Genomic DNA, 22,157 nt, shown 5'->3' on the forward strand with positions numbered 1-22,157 from the left:
CATGTTTTACAGTTGGGAGCAGACAGTCTGTATCATAGTCCTGCGACGGTGTTCTCCATACGTAAATACGACCTGTTGTTGGAAACAAGATGAAGGTCGATTCATCGGACAAACATTACGTGTTTTCACTGTTCATGAGTCCACGCCTTGTGGCCCTTGCGCCACTGGATACGCTCCTTCGCATTTACTGCTGTGACCAGGGGTTTGGCAATAGCGGCCCTGCAATGAATTTTCATTTTATGAAGTTCCCATCGCACTGTTTTCGATGAAACCGGGTTCTGTAGACCGGAATTGAGTTCAGACGTAATTTTCATTGCAGTGGTCTTCTTTTTAGCTGCTACAATCCGTTTTAATGTCCTCTGGTCCCTGTCTGACACTGTTGTCTGTCAGGTCGCCCATTTTACCGCACCACTTTCACACCACGACACACACGTGAACTGGTTACTGCTGACGGAAGAGGAAGGTCCACATGACACGTTGAAAACAAAAAACGATCGGCAACCGCAACACGTGTTGTACAGTAGAGGGCCAACCTTACGTGTCCTGTATGAAGTGTTTTTAGATATTTTTGTCTACCCCCTGTACATACGCACCCTTCTTATATCTTGTTTGAGTGGAGAAAACTCGAAAGTAAAATCCCTGTCCCAACTCTCTTTCTGTCTGCTAATTGTGAGCGAAGACTAAACGCCCGTGACATTTTTGACCTCGTTATTTTCTCCGCCGCTTTTATGAATAATGAATGTAATAATCGGTACAATATGATCTACTCCATAACATATTCTTCCACTTCTTGCTGTAATTGGGCACTTTGTGACTCACTCACATTTATAATCACCCAGAAGTTTTTCTAGAATTCTTTTGTTTCATTAGACAGTATTTACGCGAAAGAACCCCGCAATTATTACATGACATACTCATAACAAAGAAAGGATAATAGGACCTGATTGAGTCAGTTAGTGCATAAATCATGTGTATTCAAAGTGTAAATGGAGTTCTCTAGGGTTGGAACGATATGTAAAGAAACTACATTTATCCGTGGGTGCAGAAAGAAAAACGGTGTATAAGTAATTGTACAGTTAAATGTATTGCTCTCTTGTAAAATTTAAAATACGGGATACGTGTGAATCCTGCACTCACCAATTCCATTGATACACAAAATTTATGGTTATTTTTTTTAAAAAAAGAAAAAAAGCAGCTCAGACTGTGTATATAAATGCATATTTAAAATGGTACGTTGAAATCCACGATTTTTAAAAACATCTTGGGCGGAGGGGAGGGGGGAGTGAAGGATTTTTTTCTGAATTTTCTAGCATTACTTTTTTTGTTAACAGCAAGTAGTAGAGATAATGATTAATTACCCTTTTCTTCATCCATATTGCCGTTGGCTGTGTGATGTATGTGCCTTGAAATTATTTATCCCTATTTGTGTCCCAAAATAAATGAACAAGATGCTAAATTTTGTTCATTTATATTAAGGTACATCTTTTAGGCACAGATGCTACACTTAAGTTCCACAGATTCCGTTGAACATTTTCTCTTATAAGACGCATGCGATTTACATAACTTTTTTGCACGTCTAGCCTTTCCGTATAACTGGACATCTTTTGCGTAATAAATTCAGCTGGCTTTATTAATGTTTATAGATTTCACTGAGCGGCAACATAACCTGAAGTGTTAAAATGAAAAAATCTCATACACCATGTACTTTCATGCAAGACAATAAGTATTAAATTCTTCCTCGAATTGAACCGTGTGTAAATAGTATATTATTGAAAAATGTCGACAAATTAGTTAAAATTACCACAAATCGTTCGGTATTCATTATTAATAAAATGGTTCATGGCTCATGGGGCATTGTATACTTCAACAGTGTCTTTTATATTGTGGAATTCATTTCTGCTTTGCACTATTTTTACTTCCCTTTTGCATATCAATGTACATGTTTTTAAACCATCTTTTGAAGTCATCATTGCGTCCGTTCCCATTTTTTCAAATTGTTTGTAATATTTTAAAATCTAAGTTTAGTGTTGCAGTTTAACAAACAGCTCACTGGTTTGTACTATAAATACGTTAGTTTTGACTTCGAGATCTTTGACATTAGTTGGTGATGTGGTTTTATCTAAATTTGCGCCATAGATTTCCAAGATGTATTAGTGTACGATACAGAATGCCTGGAAATCGCTGATCGTTGTAATTCATAACATCTTGTAAATTTGAGTGAGTTTTGTAGAAAATATCGAAAAGAACTTCAGATGAGATTCAAAGTCTGTTGAATTTACTGTAGCCATTACGAAAGATATCTGCTATACTCTCGAGGATGCCCATGGAATCACATGGCATGGTTACAACATTTTGCTGTGCTTGCGTAGCTATTCATGTTAATAGCGTATTTTGCCACATTCCTTCCTTCACCTTTAAAGGCTTTGCAGCTAAATAAATACTTTGAAGAATACTGTTTGAGAACTCAAAGAATTGATCACATTTTTATTAATATTTGTTTGTATATCTTTACTTGCAGTCAGCATAGAGCATGAAGTACCCACAGCTGGTGTCTATGCCAGCAGCTCTGCAAGACTGGCTAGATGCTGAGTTGGAGTCACGAGGCATTGATGCAGTCGTGTACACTCGATACATTCTTAGTTTGCTCCAGAAAGACACAGTTGACCCACATGAAGATAGTCTTGCTGTAACAGGCAGTAAAGGACGAGTATGTATAATTTTCATGTGATTTCTTTCCTTTTTGGAAAAAAAAAAAAGTTGCACTATAAAAATAAAAGTTGAATTAATAAATGCATTCCAGAATATCTGGGAATCCAGCTTTCCCAAATAATATCTTCTTGAAGTAAATGTGTGTAGAATATGACAAGTATTGGAAAATACTTGGCCATTTCGAAACTTTGAATACTTGAGTCAATTTCCAAATTGTAATAGCGTATAAATTACTGACAGCAAAAAATGAAATTTCTTCCTCTTTATAGGAAAATAGCCGAAGGACCCGCAAGAAGAATCGAAGGGAAGATTATTGGAATGTTTGGGACTGTGAGCAGCTAAAGCGCTCTGCAGCTGTGGAATGCCTCATGTCTGCTTCTGACCAGGTATTAAAATAATGCTATTGTGTTTTTCTTATTACTGAATTGTGTATGTACTTCTCATGTTGCGTGAGCGAAGAAAGGAAGAAAAAATAGACCGGAACATTTTGTGACAGGTTCACCTCATTGTTTTTCTCGCTAAACTACAAATAATTATCCAATTCATTAAAAAAAGAAATATCGAGAGAAATAGGTATACTGTAGAGTCATTAGCAGGGATGCAAATAACCACTAGCCCACTCGCGCAGGGCGAGTGGTTCATCGGTGCGGGCGAGTATTTAATATCATACAGCAGGTAAGAAAATGATTTTTATTGTGGGATGTGGGGTAGTAGCTCTTTTTTTGCCTAGTAAAATTTTGTTGCTTATTTACGTCTCTGGTCATTAGTGACATACATATGCTACTTCGTGCCTAAGTGACTGTCAGCGCATGCTCTTTTAGTTCGATCTCCTTTGGAGACACTTGCCGGATACTAATCTGAGCAATTATTCGGATTTCATCCAAGCAGTGAGGCCTCCATGCTGAAATAGCATGTTAAACTACAATTATTTCACGAATTTGCAACATCGACTTACGAAATACGAACAGTCTTTTTCGACCAGATTGTCCGAACATCCTGATCATTCAAAATTGCACTAGAACCTTTTATCATACTTCTCACTCCGTGTGTTCAGCTGAAATCGCTCTTGTTGTTTCCAACCTTTTCGAGGATCTTGCGTGGAAGTAACGTAGAGAGAAGTTTAAAAAATAAACAAGTAAAGTAAAAAATGTGCGTGAATCTCCATGTATTTGAGATCCTTTAGTCAGGTAACTGACTTGTAAATGGAACGATGCGAATATGCTATACCATTATGTGACGATATATTTTGTACGTTTCTGTTATTCAATGACTTAAAAACTATATAGTTGATGATAAGGTTCACTATAGATAAAATGCAAAGAGGGCGTTACGGCGCAGGTATGAAATGTGCTCAAACATGAAAGTTGTATCCCTGAGGCAATATTGTGTGATAGGTCTGTTTGCAAAGTACCAGTAGTCTTGTTGTACGTAACGTATAACAACACCACTTACAGATTAATTATAGTTTATAGCAATTAGAAGTGTAATGTGAAGTCCAGTGACGCCGAAAGTGAATCGATTCTGGAAAGGCTATATATATATTATAGCATTTGTGATGCATACTTTAGTTGTTTCAGCATCATTAAACGGTGCCACGAACACGAATTTGCTGTTCGACTCTTGCAATGAATACCATAGTGCGACAATAGCAGCACGACCGTCCCCTGTAGCATGCCTTCCGACTAAACCACATCTGATAGAAACACTACGAGATGAAATCTTTCCATTTGTTTTGTGGATATTGGCAACAGTATAAGAATAGATTAGGACGACAAAGGAAGCAACATCTATATCACTAATTCGTGAGTTTAAAAAAATGGTTTCGCATTATTTTTTTCCAGGCTTGGAAAAATGACCTTGATTCTAGGAGTCTATGATAGTGAAATCTACAGTAGTTAATGCTTTTCTTTAACTTTTTAGTGTTTTACTAAAATCAAACTACTAAAATTAAGGCTCTAAATGTATATTTAATGCTAATCTACAGTAGTTAATGCTTTTCTTTAACTTTTTAGTGTTTTACTAAAATCAAACTACTAAAATTAAGGCTCTAAATGTATATTTAATGAATGTACAAAATGAATCTAATAAAGAAAAGAATCTCGCAAAGAATTTAGATGATATAAATTAGGTCAAATATTACAAAGTAGTAGCACTCACTGTACTTTCTTCAGTTAACATATTAACTATGAAATTCTTTTAATGTAAATATTTCAGTAGTTTTATTCTGGGATTTATCTGAAGCTTTGAAATTTTTCATGTGTTAAATGCAATATTCATCTACCTGGCGTAGTTATGTTTGTGTTAAATATAGAACAATTAAGCAACTTGAGAAAGAGAAATAAGTACATTAACAAATGAAGAGAGTGTTTAGCATTTAAAAGAAAATTGGAACTATATAGATCACATACTCAAGCAGAAAATTTAGCTTCGTGATGCGTTATTTACTAAATGCCAAAAATCAGTAGAGTATGCCTATGACAACCTTGTCGATACATAAGAAATTTCCGTCTCAGCATTACTTCAAATTTAGATTAGAATAACCTACCAGTCTTTCTAGAACCACTTACATAATGTCTGTTCGCAGTCAATTTAGTTATGAATAGAACGTGTGGTTGGTTGTGATTTTCTTTCGTGAGAGCTTAATGTGTGATTATTACATCTATCCGGTTATCTTTAAATGTATATTTTTGTTAAAAGTCGTACTTGACTCTTGAAAAAGTGTGTATTGACATATTTTCGAAAGTAGTAAACTGAAAAAGAAGAAGAAAAAAGCTATTCTCAACATGTAACAGATAAAGAAGTATCTTTTTGGAGACAGTTTTTTCCTATTGTAACTCGTATTAAACGTGCAAAACGAAAATCGATTAATTACTTCGACCTCAGTGAATAATCAGTTATATTAACAAATGTGGTAAAATACCCACTTTTATTCGCTCTAATTTCCTTTCTTCTATTTCAGAAGTGTGGCATTGAAAAGCTGGTGGATGAGCTGTGTGCTAAACTGAAAGAAATACAAAGTGAGGGTAAGTTTCAATAAACTGTTGGATTTTAAATTTTTATCAGGCAAAAATCTTAATCGTAGTAAAATCCTTGGTAGAAGGAACCCACTTTCTATTATATGAAGTATGAAATTGTGATGCACAATATTGTGCTCGAATGTTTTGTGGTTCTTTAGTTTTCTCCAATTTTTAGGGTAAAGACATATTCAAGATATCTCACGATCGAGGTCGAGATTTAAGTCGCGGTCGCTCGCTACTTCGAGGTCTAGGTCTAGATGGATGAAGGGCGCACATAGCGAAAAGGTCGCATCCTCGCTTTAAGTTCTCAGTTTGAGGAGAGGAGAAACATTACTGTGACGCGTATGAAATTATTTCACACAAACGCGTGCGAAACCACATTTTGAAATTGAAAGGACCAAACAGTTTATAAATAGGGATGGACGTAGGACGAGACATGAGAAATGTCAGTCTCATCTCTGGTTTCGCAAAAGTATTTGAGTCGAATCTTTTGTCCATTTCTATCAATAAATCAAAGACTTTACCTTTTTTCAATTTTCTGGGAAGAAATTCCCTCTTTCAGCACCCAGGCGAGAAACCATTTCCCAGTAAAATAATAATAATAATAATAATAAAAAATAAAATAAAATAAACAGGGATGTCTTCAGGTTTCGAGATGGAGGGGGCATTAACTTCACCAAATGAAGTTTCGTCACTGCAATTCCATTTTTCAACGTTGCCTTCCTATGGATACGTGCCTATCTTTACAGGTATTTCTTTACGTTAAGAAATTCTTTTTCATTAACCTCGGCGGGTTGGGGGGGGGGGGGAAGAGTGAAGTTTTTAAGCATAGATATGATTAACACTTACTTTTTTTTCTTTACAAATTCCGAAATTCTGGGACTTCAGCCCGAAAGCCTTCTCCCTGTAACCACCAATGCCTTATATAATAAGCTACAGTATAATTCTCAAATAAATATGCATAACTTATTCGACATCCCCATTTGAGTTGCTATTTTCTTCCATTCTCTATTTAAAACGTGCCTACTGTTATGTTTGTGCCGCCTATATTATTGGAACATTCCTCATTAATTCTACTATGTCTTTCATAATCAAATCTTAAAGTGCAGAAAAACCTCTTCAGCATAGATACACACAATCCGCTGCATACGAAATTTTGAACAAATGAAGATTTTATTCAGTGCAGTGCTTCAGGGAGAACCCATGAGAACACGAGCCACAGCGATGCTTCCACTGAACATCGATGTATAAACAAACTCGGTTGTTTATCATCGCGATCACTAATTCACCATCGCGGTCGACGTCTAGGTCGCGATGTAGCGTACATCTCCGGCATGCGCTTACCGATTTGAATCCATGTATTTGTGCCATTATCAAGGTAGCGACCGCAACTTAGACCTAGACCTCGATCGCGAGGTATCTTCGGTATGTCTTTACCCTTACATTTCTCCAAATCTTCGATCATTATTCATTGTGTTTATCATTGTATACTTAAGTCCACAAGACATAATCGCAGATTGTTAAACTTTTTTATTATTATTATTATTAATTTTTCATCTGTAATATATTGTAAGTCCGGCAATAGATGGAGCAGTTACATACAATAACATAGAATAATAGGTTATAAATGCATTAAGTTGTACGAAGTGTGTTATGCCACGACTTGTGGTTAGGTTTTTAACTCGGAAATCAGTTGAGCTATACCATCTTGAATCCCTTAATGTAGTTAAAAGGGCTGGCGTTTCCTTCCTCGTGAACTGAGATACATATGTCTTTTTAACCGACTTAGAAGACTAGGTTCTCAATTCGACCCATATAATATATATATATATATATATATATATTTAGACATTAGAGCAAGCATTTAGACACTAAAATTCAAACAGCGTTGCTGTACTAAAACGTAATACGTTTAAAAGCATTTGACCTTGAGTAATGAAAGGTGTAACTGCAAGGCTGCAGGTTGGTTTGTTTGAAAGTTAGAAGGCTGAAGTGTAGATTAGTTTGAGCTTGTCATTCTGCAACAATGGAGCTCGAGCAACGTGATTTTCGTACAATGATCTTTTACAATTTTAAGCACGGTTTAACGCAAGAGCAGTGTCATGATCATTTAGGAAAGTGTTTCGGAGACTCTGTTCCTTCACGCGCAACCGTTTTTAATTGGTTCGCCGATTTTAAACGCGGCCGACAAAGCCTGATAAATGAGCCTCGTTTTGCGGGTCCTAGCACTGCAGTTACGGATGAAAATGTCGCAGCAGTAAATCATCTTGTGAAGGAGGGTCACTATATCACATACGAGGAAATTTAGTCAACTAAAAATCAGGGTACAAAACACCATGATTTAAAGAAATCATTTTTTGTTGTTTTTTGATTTAAATCAAATCTTTCTCCTCGTATACTACAAGTCGCGATCTGAAGAAAAAACATTATGGGCTAATATTAATTGTTAATTATGCCATTTAAGTGAAAGTATTGGGGTTGAATTTTGAATTAATCCCCACTCGTTAAGCTATCCCAATTCTGTTAATGTTTCTTAAGCATTAAGGAAAAAGTACAGCAACTTTTTCAACATACTTTTTTGATTCACAAAAGTTACTGATATTTGGCAGGGGCATATATTTTTAAAAAAAGATCGGAACTAGCTTGCGGCATGAAATACGAGGATCATTTAACTCGAAGTGGCAACATAGTTGTGTAATGAAATGTACTGAATCACCTCACAAAGCTTACAGTCCTTCGATGTAGTCTCCGCCAGCCTGTTGAACCCTTCGCCAGATGTTTGGTAACCGTTGAATACCTGTCAAAGCCCCACATTGTGAGAGTGTGTTGACAGTGCGCCCTAAGGCACGAACAATGCTGGGAATATCTCTGAAACGTTTGCCCCTGAGGTGTGGACGTTTGCGCCGCAAAGCTGGTCGCAAATGGTGACTGAGGTATGAAGCATAGTATGCAGCACTGTCGGTAACGCTCGGTGGAACTTGATGTGACAGGATAATGGCTTCGTGTTCGTATGACATTATCATCATCACCTTCACGTTCGCTGGCTCTTGCCTAAGCTTTTTCGGTCGTGGAGATTCTAGGTGGCGCCAGTCACTCGACTGACGTTTCAATTTAGGTTCGTAGGATCTTCCCCACGTTTCGTCACTTGCAATAATGCGATGCAAGAAGTCATCACGTTCCTCATTGTAACGTTGAAGGTGTAGGCGCATACATTTCCACCTATGCCACTTTTGAACCTCGGTTAGAGCATTGGGTACCCATCTGGCTGCAATTTTCCGCATGCCAGGGTCTTGTGTTAGCATGCGGAACACTGATCCGGAAGAAATGTTTAGCTCCTGCATCAATTCACTACAAGTCCAGCGCCGATCACCGTTAAGCAGTGTCCGTAGTCTTGCAAGATGAATTTCGTCCGTAGCCGTTCGCATATGCCCTCCACCGTGCATTTTGTCTGTTAACTGTCGTCCCACCTGAAATGCTGCAACTCATCGCCACTATCCGATACGGTAGAGAAGCTTCACCACAGGCCTCTACTAATCCTCTGTGAATCGTCCTATCATTTCGCCCTCGTGCCATCTGGAATTTCATGAACAAACGCATTCTGCACGCGTGAACATTGCATTAGGGCGGTATTTCACACAACAATCACTTTAACAATGTCTACTCACCACACACACCGTAATATGGGACCGCAACAGCGGTGAACTGACTCATACACATCCACATTACGTTCGTCATTTGTCTTCTGCCCACACGACACTCCAATCGTAGCAGTGTTCGAGTTAAATGACCCTCGTACATAAAATGCATAAATCTCGCCTAAAGTTATAAAATCGGAAAAAAATTAAGTTTCGGAGATGGGTTCGGACCCCCTGTAAATACACCCTATTACATGTATCTGGAAACAAACAGACGCGCACAGAAAAGAATTTTTGTCTTAAATGTCCATAGTGATTTTCCCGTTGGAATAGTTTACGATTTGAAAATCCTGTGTTATGGAGAGAAGAAAGCAGGATTCCCCCGTTACCTGTTCAAAACGGGATTTTCCGTAATCATCCTCTGCATGACACTCGTTTTCATACTGTGCTGAACATACGTTTTAGTCTCATTGTATTATGATTATTACCTTCCATAATCGAAATAACAGAAAAGAAACAGGATTTTACTTATTTTCTCTTTAAATTAATTTCTGAATTTGACTTAAATCAACGATTTTTATTTTAAAAATCAAGTGATTTAAATCGAGATTTAAATCGTTATTTAAACCAGACTGATTTAAGTCAGTCCACCCTGCTTAAAATAGGATCAACTGTAGCCCAGTTCATAATAAAAAGGTTGCAATCGCAGCTTCCTTCCCACGTGTGCTTCCTTCTGAGCAAAAAGATGATCACGTGGGTTTGTGCCGCTATATGCTGAAGATTTTCACTGGGAAGCTGAAGGCATTTATGATATCGTCACAGATGACGGAACATGGATTTACAATTGTGACCCTGAAACGAAACAGCAGTCTCAGTATAGTGTTTTCAGAATGAAACTCCACCTTTGAAAGTTAAACGAGCACGGAAGGTCGTAAAGTTGTGGTGGCATTTTTTTTCTCTCTTTCTCTCAAAGACCGGCCATGTAGCAACTATATAGTTAGATATCGACGTACAGTGACAACAGACTGGTATGTTACTTATTGGCTTCCGAGAGTCTTAGAAACTTGGAGATCTGCCCACCGAAAGTCTGCACTGTCTCACTTTCTTTATCACGACAGTGCACGGCCACATAAAGCAGCGAAAACACTAAAGTTTCTACAGGAAAGTGGAGTCCGTATTCTACCGCACCTGGCTTATTCTCCAAATTTAGCTCCATGTGACTTTGCCTTCGCAAAACTCAAGAAAACACTTCGAGGGCGCCGCTTTCAAACAAGTGAAGAAGCAATCGCAGCGTATAATAATGAAGTTTCTGATTCCAAGAAATGAAGTTTTAAAAATATTTCATTCGTGGTTTTTAAGAATGCAAAAGTGTATTGATGCTTGTGGGGACTATTTTCTGAAATGGTAAAAGGTTTTATACAAATAAATTGATTAAAAAAAAGAAAAAAAACTTCCGGCATGTACGTATGTTCAAGCATAACTCTTCAACATGGGTGCACCGGTTTTAATGGGTTTTTTTTCTTTCTTTCTTTGTCTTTTCTGGTTCTTCAACATAAATTTCATGAGGATCTAATCATAATCTTCCGAACTAAACCATGAAACTTTTCTGTGTATGATCACTCATAATTTCGACATAGGTGCACTAGTTTTGTTGATTTACTTTCTGTTTGAAAAAGTATGTTCTCACGGTGGCTTTATATAAATTTCATTAGGATCTTAAGATATTGATTGGATATATTAAGATATCTCCTCAACGGTTGATAGTGTTAATATCGTAACTGACTTCATTGTGTTCATTCTCACGCATAACTTCAACACAGATGTCTGATTTTTATTTTTATTTCAGTGTTTCAAAAAGTATACTTTCTCGCACGTTCTATATACATTTTTATCAGGATCTAATGTTTTTTTTTAATTGGACCGTGAAACTCAACAGCTGATAGTCTTTATACCGTGTGTATGTTCACGGATCACGCATAATTCATATCTCGTAGACCGATTAATATAAAAATATAGTCAGTTATGTTTTCTAGGCCGACTCCTTTCGTAGGAAGTTAGTGGCCTACCTTAGTTTAGGTATCTTAACAAACTAATGGGGTTAGGGGAAAATGGAAAAATTGAAACTTTTGTCAAGGAAATAGGTAACCTGTGTCACGGAAAGTCAGGTAAAGTAAGGGAAAACAATTTACAAAAACAGTCTGTGGAGAACCCTGTATTTAGAAAGGTTGTACGTTTTATTACTGTAGTTGCTCGGGTTGAAATTTAACATACAATTTAGTATAGCATCAGCGTTGTAAAATGTCGACTGAGTTATCTCTACTGTCTTATTAACTGTATAATATGTACGAAGTAAACAGAGATTGTGTGTTATTACTGAAGTTAACAACATAAATGAGTTTGACAAAAAAGAATACACAAAGCAGGAGACTGAATGTAATACAATTTAAGGTAATAATTGATTCAGTAAAGTATTCCAATTTTCCAGAAAATATAAATTCGTAGTAGAAGTTAAATATAGCAATCATTATTTAAGGTTCCAGTTGCAAAAACGAACACTGACTTTCGAAGAGATTAAAATACAATAAAATAAACACGTGTAAATTTTTATTACGATACGTAGTACTGAAATACTTGATACACTATGAACTGAACTTTATATGAGAGCAGGGCACTTCTAGCTTACATCATATCGAAGCCACTTGTACGTGGTACAGTAAATTATAAACAGAAAATGGCTTCAACTTTTCAACAAACAATGATTTAAATAGTTTATTAAAGTTACGATCTCCACGAAGAGCTTTCCACATACAGGTAAGCGTATGACTGTTTCTACCATTGTGTAAATACACATACTAAATATAACCAGTAGGGCAAGTTGCATTAGATGCACCAAGTATACAAAGAGATACACTCTTTAAGTTCACACAAAAGGACAAGAAGAAAGTCGCCATTCTTTATACATGTTTCGTCTGCGCTTAAAAGTAGTGCACTCAACTTTCATCAACTTCACGGTCTGAGCTAGAAAATCCTAACTCACCTCTTCATAACGTCTTAATTGTCGAAGCGGACACTTTTCTGTAGCGAAGTTCGTCATGCGCTATGTGTTGTACTAAACCGAAGCTCATATTCAGCATGGAAGCCATTTCAGTCAAGGTGACACGCTGGTTTTCATGAATAAGCCAATCTGGTGGGGTTGTGAACTCCTCTGTCACAACTCGGTCGGTCGATGAGCCTGACTTGGACGGGGAGCATCACTTAACAAAGTCGTACCTTTTATGAATTAATTGAACCACTCGTAGACTTGCCGCTGTGACAGATAGGCGTTCGTATACTTCATCTTCACTCTCCGATGAATATCAACCGGTTTCATCTTCACAAAAATCGAATAACTCCACTCTGTTACTCCTTGGTGCAACTGTGTAGTGGGTCTGCCATATTGAATTAGCTGTTACTCAGCTCAGACACAATCTACCGGCACAGCTTTGTACTACCAGTTCGGAAAGACAGCAAGGACTATGCCTGCAAATTTCCAAACTCCTAGAAAAGAATAGTTTTAATGACACCTCTGTGGTTTTCATTTGATTCTTCCTCGTATAAGAAAGCACCCTACGCGTAGTTGATATTCAAAATAATATTATTATTATTATTATTATTATTATTATTATTATAAGAAGTTAAATTTATTGGAGAAATAAAAGAACTGCTAATGTATACAACTAATAGATTTAAAAATTACAAATAAAAATTCTTATCAATTTGTGGCTTAATCCAGATGTTTGAAAAAATCCAGGTTAAAACGGGCAGGTCGCTCCTCTTACGGAGATGTTTTATTTTCTAGGAGAGAGTACCTTCCAGATAGAATTAACTCACGCAACAGACACAACCGAGAGAGTTCGTGATGCACAGCAGGATACTTGTGCTCCATCTCCTCAAGAACAAGCTGAAAAGTAAGTAACAACTGCAGATTTATACAGGATGTTAGAATGTCAAATTTATTGAATAGGTGAAAAATTGTGACTAGTAGTATTATTAATAAGGAGTGTATTATTCAAAATTGGATAGTGATTTGGAATACACTGTTTCTGTATGATAATTTATGATTCATCTTCAATAGCTTGTTTGACTTTTCCAATTAATAAAGTGATGTACACTTTTTATTTGTGTTCCCAACTTTCGAAATATGAGTACTACTCAGGACTCATGTTACTTAATCTCCACAATATGTCAGTTTTGAATATAATATTAAGTTATTTTTAATTTGAATTCCTCAATAATCAAGGTCTAAAAACTTATACAAAACGTAGGGTTCTTGGCAGGGTTGTTGGAATTTTCCCCAGCCCAAAAATCTTCAGATTTTTTTGGGAGGGGGAGGAGGAGGGTATAAACCACACACACACACACACACACACACACACACACACACAGTGATTATAATTACCTTCTTCAGTCGTGTTTCTTAGTATATATCTAGTTTCAGAATTGATTTAAAATATGGATTTATCAAGAGATTTCCAGAACATAATACAGTTGAAAAAATGTTTGGGAATCATGCATAATTAATTTTGTTTGTATTCGACCAAATTCGCTGAAACAGTTTAACTGCAATCTGTTACATAAAAATGAAAAGGATCTTGTTTGTGACGTATTATGGGGAAACAGCTGAACCGTTTGAAATGAAGTTTTGGATGTAATTATCACTTCCTCGAACTGAGTTTTCATCATATTACTTTGATTAAAATCCGCATTTTAACGGGAGCGGTGGTGGGGCAGAAGATCAAAAGATAAGTTCAGTTCAGTGTTTCACGATTATGCACCGAGGTTAAGGGAGACGGTGATGATGAATGATTATGGTGGCACTACGAAGGTGGGAGGAAACAGAACAAGTCCGAGAAACCATCCCGGCCCCAGAAAGAAATTCCGTAGTTTTGTGTACAATAAAACATGAATGCTTAAATGATATTTTAAGTAGGATACTTTAAATATACGTACAAAATTTAATAAAACCCAATTTTACCCAATAGAATTCAATGGGCAGGATTCCTTAAAAGGGTTTTTTCACAACCTGGGTTCTTGGTCTGAAATTTGTGTACAGATGTACTCACAGATGTACTAGATGTACTACAGATGTACTAGATACTGGAAAATAGCGTCTTCCAGAGGGTGATCTACTGGTAAAATAGCGTCAACGAAGAGAATTCTTGAGGTTTGGGAACAACGAGAAGTCACTCGGGGCTAAATCTGATGAGTAGGTAGGTGTGGTTTAAGTTCAGTATCGCGGTCAGCCAAGAATGAGGTCGCAACATTAGTTAGGTGTAGTGGTGCATTATCAATGTGGAGGCTGAAGTTGCAGCTTGTCCTCTGTGGTCGTTTTCTCAGTCAATTTTGGCAAAAATTCTGTATCCAAAAGTGTACGAAAATACTCGCTCGTAACCATATGATCTTTCTGGACAGGGTGGGACAATATCATTCCTTGGAATCCCCGAAGATAGCGCACAGCACCTTCTTATTGGATATCACCAATTATTTTTTTTTGGGGGGGGGGAAGGGGGGGAATCGGTGATTCATCCATTGTCACATCCTTCCATCTCTTCAGAAGCGTTTCAAATTTGCAACACTTGATCGAATCCTTGCCTCTTTTTGATTGTCATGGAACTCAGCGAGGAGAAACTTTTCTTAGGCCCAGTTCGTTTGTAATTATTCGTTCCAGTGTTGCATTGTTAGCTCCAGTGTATCACAGATCTCCTGCATGGCGACACGCGTATCTTCCATAATGAAATTTTCAACATGGACAATGTTAGCGTCAGTTGAAGCTGTTTTTGGACGCCCAGACTGCTCATCTTTCTCACTTGATCACCATGCTTTGAACTCACACACCCAATTTCTAACTGTTTTCCACAAGAACACTATCAGCACACACACACTCCCATTGGCAGTGATTAGCTGCTGTACAGCGTTTCAGCTGCGGTGATGAATTTCACAATTACCCGTAGCTCTTCAACCGACAATTCCATGTCCCCGGGCAGAATCAGAAACGCATCTTACTCGTTCAGACACTGACTCAACTGCTGCCACCTAGTAAATATAACCCGCACTGCTTCGAGACGAAAAATGGAGGTCTCCAATGCCGCAGTTGCTTTCCTGACATGACAAAAAATATGGACTTTAAAACAAAAGGCAGATACTTTTGGTGTGCACGTCGTATATGGATAATTATTTTGACCGTTCAGAATTCATTTACAGGAAACAAGTCTTTGTTGAGTTCCTCTACTAGTTAAAACACCTAATATTTTTCAAGTCAGTGAAATGCACAGATAATGGACTTCGGTAATATGGTAATTAATATTGCAGCATTTTGACTGAAAATCGAATTATTAGTTTCATATTTAATGCTGTTTGTATTAAATAGTATATGGAATCATGACATACTTAATATATTACAAATGTTTTTTATTTATTTATTTATTTTTGAGCACTGAAAACTTTATTAATGTAATGTAATGCATAATAATGTAATTATTTTTTTTCTCCTTACAGATATTATGCAGCCTTTCCGCCATTAGATAGCTCATCAGAACAAAACAGTGGAAGCATTACTCTTTTCCCAGATACAGGCTCAGTTTGGCACAGTAAGAAGGCTTTGACTTCATGTGGGGCAAACGGAAATAGCTCTGAAGTTGAAAATCTGGACGGAACATCAGACGCTGAGAATGATTGGGTAGATGAAAACAAAGAAAATGAAAGCACAGAGAACGAGAATCAGTGGAAAGCTATGAGTAAGGATTATGCCAAGTCAAAATGTCTTCTGAAGCAGCAGCGAGTTCCCTTTTATGTTGGAAGGAAAGTTTTAGGTTTTAGTGAATCTGAGAAAGATGCCTCATTCGAAATAATGGAGTACCCACAGTACAGCACCACCACAGATGAAGATTATGACACAGAGAGCTTGTTGAGAGTTTTAATGTACAACAAGCAAAATAGCGAGATCTGTGGTGAATTTCTTGAATTAACAGGTGATAGTGTTTGTAGTGATGATAGTTCGAGTAAATTGGAGCAGGTGATTGATCTAAATGAAACAACTGAAACACCCGTGAACAAAAAGGACGATGAAAGCGAAAGCTTGACACATCTGAGGCTGTACGAGAGAAAAGGTAACGTTGATTCGGCAGCGGATTCTGATGGCGATGATGATGATGATGATGAAAATGATGAAGATAATACTGAAGAGTATTGGCTGGAAAATGAACTAGAAGAAGAAATTTGTCATTCGCCTAATTTGCAGCCCATTGATGATTCTTCTTTGAAACAGTTAATTGCTAAATTCGATGACAATGTTGCCGCCCTTTGGAATCAGACTTCTGAGAATACTTTGTCGTGTGAGCCTACAGAATACATAGTAGTTTGTGGGAAAGAATTAACCATTGATATTGAGTCAACAAAAATGGAAGAAAATATTTTTCAGTTTCTGTCACCACCTGGCGAAGTGTATCACACAGTTGAAGTATACAATGTATCCAAGAAGGGACCGATCCTGAATCACAATTCATTTATTGAACGTGGGACCAACATTACTAGTTCAATTTGGACACAACAGCCTCAGGAGTCTGTGAATTGGGTGCAAGAATCACCGGAAACATTTATTCGAGAAACCAGCAACAGTGAAAATCTCAGTTGTGAAAAAGCATCAGATCAAGAATCGGAGCAGAGGATTGAAAGTTTAGTTAGTAATATTGTTGAAGATACTCTAGATATTCCAACAAATAATAAACAGTTTAATTTAGGTAGAAATTCTTTTGATGATAGTGAGGAAGGTAAAGAAGAAGAAGACATAAAAGTCATAGCTAGAAATGTATGGAATAAGCTGAGCGATCAATATTCTCCACACTTTACAAGCGTTAAAAGACCATGGGAATTAGGTTATGATTTATCCAATAATTCTCTAAATATTTCTAATAAAAGCTCAAGTGCTGAAAGCTCAGAAATCAAAGCTTTATCATCTTTAATTGGTGATGTAGAATCTAACAACTGTCTATGCAATGAGCCGTCTTCTTCGTTACCGTATACCTCGAGAGAGAATGCTCAATTGAACAGCCGATTCAGTTTCATGACTCTGAACCATAATAGAGAAGATAGTAGTTTCACAGAGGTTGTGCCGAAGCAAGTATGGTCTTCACTTACAGCAGACGATGATGTTGAACTTTGTGCGTTACGAGAATACAACGGTAGTAAAAGAGGTGAAAGCAAATCGAATCATCAGCAAAGTCGCCATCATCAGTATACCTCACCTAGTAAACGATCCAATTGCTCTGGTGCTGAGGACGACGAAAAAGAAGAAGATTTGCTTACTTCTGCTCGAACCCATTTTCGTCCAATCAGACAAGAAAGTTTCGACAACAACGGCAGCACTGATAATTATGAAGACGGTACCACTTTCGCAATTCCGAATAGTTTAGAAAAAGTTGCATTCCACAGAAGTGACAGCGGTGCATTATATTTGGAAAGCGATACTCTTGGTTTGGAAACTCCGAAAAAATATATGGTTTTCAAAGAGAGAACTTGGTTGGGAAATAGGAACACTTCATCGTCAAATAATGCGAATAACCTTTCTGATGAGAAACATTTCGTTCCAAAATTTCAGGTGAAACAAATAGAAAAATGTTGCCAAACTGATGATTTGATATGGAATCCATCTCCTTCAGACGATCATATTGGCATGTTATCTACGGAAAATTCTTCAAATGTAAGAAATTGTGGAAAGAAGGTGGGTCCTAGTCCCGAAGTGTTCGTTTTTCCAGCTAAAGCTGTTGTCAGTACTCACAAAGAGAAAACTGATAAGCTAGATATTAGTAGATCAGCATCGTCACACGTAACTTGTTCCAGTTGTGATAAAGTATATAACAGAGAACATGATGTGAATGAGTACTTCAAACTAAGAGCAATGTGCTGTCCAGACTGCAAACGGGATAATCAGGAAGAGGATTCAGTTAGAAACTATAATGGTAAAGAAAATTACTATATTAGTAAATGGAGCGAGCCATTGTATTGCCGCAGATGTGATAATAATAATATGCCAATGTGGAAAGCTGAATGGCTTAAACAATCATCTTGCAATGCAGCTGTAAACGATTCATACAAGTGGGGTGAAGAAACTAAAAGATCGTCTGAGGAACAACAGTCTTGGTAAGTACAGATTGTAGACATTCAAAATTTACTATTATTAATTAATGCATTTGAGAAATAAACAGCATGTTAATATTCTGAAGATGATCAGTTGAACAAATTTATATGTATTGATAATACAAGCTAATGAATAGAGAGGAATACGAGTTAACACTGATCCTAACCATACAGTATCTTAATTTATTTTCTGTCCATCGTATTTTCTTTCGTATTCAACAACACATGTTACTCCAATTTACTTCCTTTGCAAAGCATTTAACTATTTTCGTCCTTTCGTCATTTAACTATTTTGATTTTCCTTAAAAAAATCATTAGAAAGACCATATAATCTGTATGGTACGATATATGTCATATCTCATTCGATCTTCATCAGACTTAGCGTACTGGTAGACCTGGACCTCCTTAGTACGCATTTGAATTATTTTCCTGAGTAGACCTTTGCGAGATGTTTTTATTTATGAGTGTAAACATTTAATTTTATATATATATATAAACCATCTATAAGAATTTGGAGGAACAAAAGTGAATAGCTTTGAGTTTATTGATAAAATTACTCTTCAAACGATTTATATTACAGTAAATCATTCATATTCTCTTTTGGTGTGTGTGTGCTTAGGCACGCACGTGCACGTATGCTAGTTCTGAGCAAACAACTAAACTAGAGGGGGAGGGGAGAGGGAATAGATGAAATGGAGAAAAAGAAAATCTGTGATAAAACAGAAATCATACATGGAAAAGGATTGTCTGGTTGTAATGGAAAATTTTAATACTTTTGTCGAAGAATAGGAAGGTAGTGTATTAGTCCAAATTAATTGCTAGAGAGAAATGAGAGTTGTGGGAGATATATAAATTATTCTAGAAGACAAAACTCACTTGGAAGTTGGAACAGTCGTGTAATTCGCTTAAGAATGAACAAAGATGTCAGAGTAATTTCTGGATCCATCATTTTAGATCACAACCGTGTGCTGTCGATGTGAAATGTCGAATTGAAAAAAAACATAATAAAAGTATGAAGCAAAAGTTAAAAAAAAAAATGAAGAAATGAGAATCCGATTCATTAGAAAATTTGAAGTAGTGTTTTTAAATTCAAAAAATGTAGAAGATACTAACGGGCTGTGGGAGCATATTAAACTTAGCTTATATCGACATGATTGCAGACTTAACATATAGCGATTGATGCTTGTGAAGTTGATTTACTTGCAATTATTGTGTTCGTTTTAGTATTCATAAGTTTCTAGTCTAGAGATCGTTGAACATAGTACATGATTTGCGAAAGCAAATTTTGCTTACGTGTGATTAAACATTTGCAACAAATCTGCATTAATAGTTTCGCTAATTGTTTTTATTTTCACGTTCCAGGTATCATATTTGGAATGTGAATCCCACAGATTGCTGCGGTCATTGCTACTCACCAAAGCAAGAAACTCTCACCCCAGAAGCTAAAGCACAAGAAGACGCTAAAGACGATGGTAGTTTACAATATAAATTACGTGAAGAGCTGACAGCTGAAGGGGAGCAGTTATTTGCTGATATCCATTACTTGCAGCAGTTGTACCTTGGAACTGAGTGGCTAGAGGAAACAGAATCCAGTGCTTTAGATTGGGCGGCAAATGAAGACGAAGCGGAGAAATCTAAAAAGGTATTTACTTTTCTTTAAAAGGTGTGTTGTCTTATATAACTTCAAGCATTGTTAGTGTAATTTTAGTATAGTTTTTCCGTTGATCAAATATAGTAACATGGTCTTACTGCAATATCCTTGTCATTTCATTTCCTTGAGCATTGGTTATATTTTTCCAGAAAGTTGTAATAGTATTGGCTACAGCTATTTCAGCGTTTTTGTTCAAACATTGGCAGTCAGAAGCATAACCTTGTGAATTGACAAAGAGTAAGATCCACTTGATCAAAAGTTAGTGTATATTGTAACCTACATTTCTAGTTTTCGAACAAGACGATAGTGATTCATCAAAATAATAGTTACGCTCAAGGAAATGTAATTGAGGATCTTCTGGTATTGCTATTTCGGTAAAAATAAATTTATGGTTGCTAAGCTAAGGATAAAAAAGATGAATGGAGACGTTTTGATGTATATTTGTTTTAGCTATATGAAGATTTAAATACAAACTATTATTATCAGTACCGTAATGAAATCTTCGAATTTAGATGTACCTTTTATAATTTTTCATAAAGCAAATACAAAGAAATAAATATAACCTATACAATTTAGATTGTCATCCTACGATTGTAGTGTGAAATATAAATCTTAACAAACAAGAAATTTGAGATTAAGTAAACAGAATAGTGGTGTCGGAGGAAGACCTCTGTATTCTCAAAACTTCTTGTTTTAAGTTTTAACATAATATTTAGCAGAGGTATAACTTAACAGAATTAAGGATGCTGATCCCCTGATAACTGATTCCGCTCGTTCCAAACTTCTAAGTCCTTCCGACGTACTACAGACTATCACCAGATGAGAGAAGACCGAATGACCGACTGAACAAGACAAGACCACCTTTTGTTCATCTCGGAGGTAGTTTATATACACATTGGTTTTGGTTTTCACCTGTTTGTTTTTCTATTTTCATATATTATTTTGGTACTTTCACTCTTGTTTATTACTTTTCTGTTTTATGGCTTTCTAGGAAATGAGCTTGGTTATTTTCTTTTCAGATACAAAATAGTACAACAAAAATATAAAATTTAATGTACATAAGTATAATTTACATCACAATACTTCCGTGTATTCTCAGTACATCTCGAGGTGAAAATACATCAATCTTCTTTCGCGAAGTGACCTTGTCTTGTCTTCTTTCTAGTATAACGTAAGAATTTTATTGAATCACTACCATGCAGTCATGCTTAGTCCTTCCCAGAATGTTCTTTAAAATCAACGATCAATAGCATAAAAACACATTACTAAATATTAATCTGCAAAATCAACGATCAATGGCGTAAAAGCACAGTACTAAGTATTTATCATTTATCTTTTAAAAATAACCACATATTAGCGAATAACGAAAAGAAAATCAAAAGATGAGACATAGTAATCGATAGAGCTCATTGAGCTGAACAAAATTATGCAGATAAGTGTAAAGCGTAATAGTTTCCGAGAAAACAGAGAGAAACTACTTTGTATGTAAACCTAAAATTTGTTGTTGTATGATAAACACGCTACCTATTAAGATGAAACTTATAACCGAAATATAGACTAATCAAGCTTTTCGTCATTGCACTAGCAAGACTACGATTAGGTAACGAGATGTAGAAACAAAGTTATGATTAACGCTAAAATTTGATTTTTTAATTTTTTTTTGTTTAACTATAATGTGCAAAGAGGACACGTATATAGATCGGTAAATGACATTGAGCTGAATAAAATGCTTGAAGGTAAATAATTCTCATGCGTAGTTTTCGAGAAACCTGAAAATTTATGGCCCTATAAATATGTTTTTCAGTGCCAATAATAATTTATAATTTTTGTTCTGGTGGAAAGATTATTTATTTATGTATTATATAAGTAAAAATACAACGTTAACCATCTAATTGTATCTATTGTTGTGTCCTTTCTCCAATGGTGACACATACTACGTGTAACCATAGTAATATCCAAGAATATTCGTGTTCA

At 36.3% G+C, this 22,157-nt stretch overlaps 1 protein-coding gene across 3 annotated transcripts in view; it reads left to right on the forward strand.

Moving 5' to 3' along the window:
• Positions 1 to 22,157, forward strand: part of LOC145689909 (uncharacterized) — a 58,941-nt gene that overhangs the window by 18,614 nt on the left and 18,170 nt on the right. For all 3 annotated transcript variants that reach the window (XM_081764250.1, XM_081764265.1, XM_081764259.1), the window contains exons 3-8: positions 2,519 to 2,707; positions 2,979 to 3,095; positions 5,669 to 5,732; positions 13,200 to 13,308; positions 15,896 to 18,535; positions 19,895 to 20,174. In XM_081764250.1, the coding sequence (XP_081620376.1) occupies positions 2,531 to 2,707; positions 2,979 to 3,095; positions 5,669 to 5,732; positions 13,200 to 13,308; positions 15,896 to 18,535; positions 19,895 to 20,174 (3,387 nt within the window). In that variant the 5' untranslated portion in view covers positions 2,519 to 2,530. The remainder of the gene's footprint in view (positions 1 to 2,518; positions 2,708 to 2,978; positions 3,096 to 5,668; positions 5,733 to 13,199; positions 13,309 to 15,895; positions 18,536 to 19,894; positions 20,175 to 22,157) is intronic.

The sequence above is a fragment of the Thermobia domestica genome, chromosome 1 (genome assembly GCF_964235325.1).
Source record: "Thermobia domestica chromosome 1, izTheDome1.hap1.1, whole genome shotgun sequence".
In the NCBI taxonomy this organism is placed as follows: Eukaryota; Metazoa; Arthropoda; class Insecta; order Zygentoma; family Lepismatidae; genus Thermobia; species Thermobia domestica.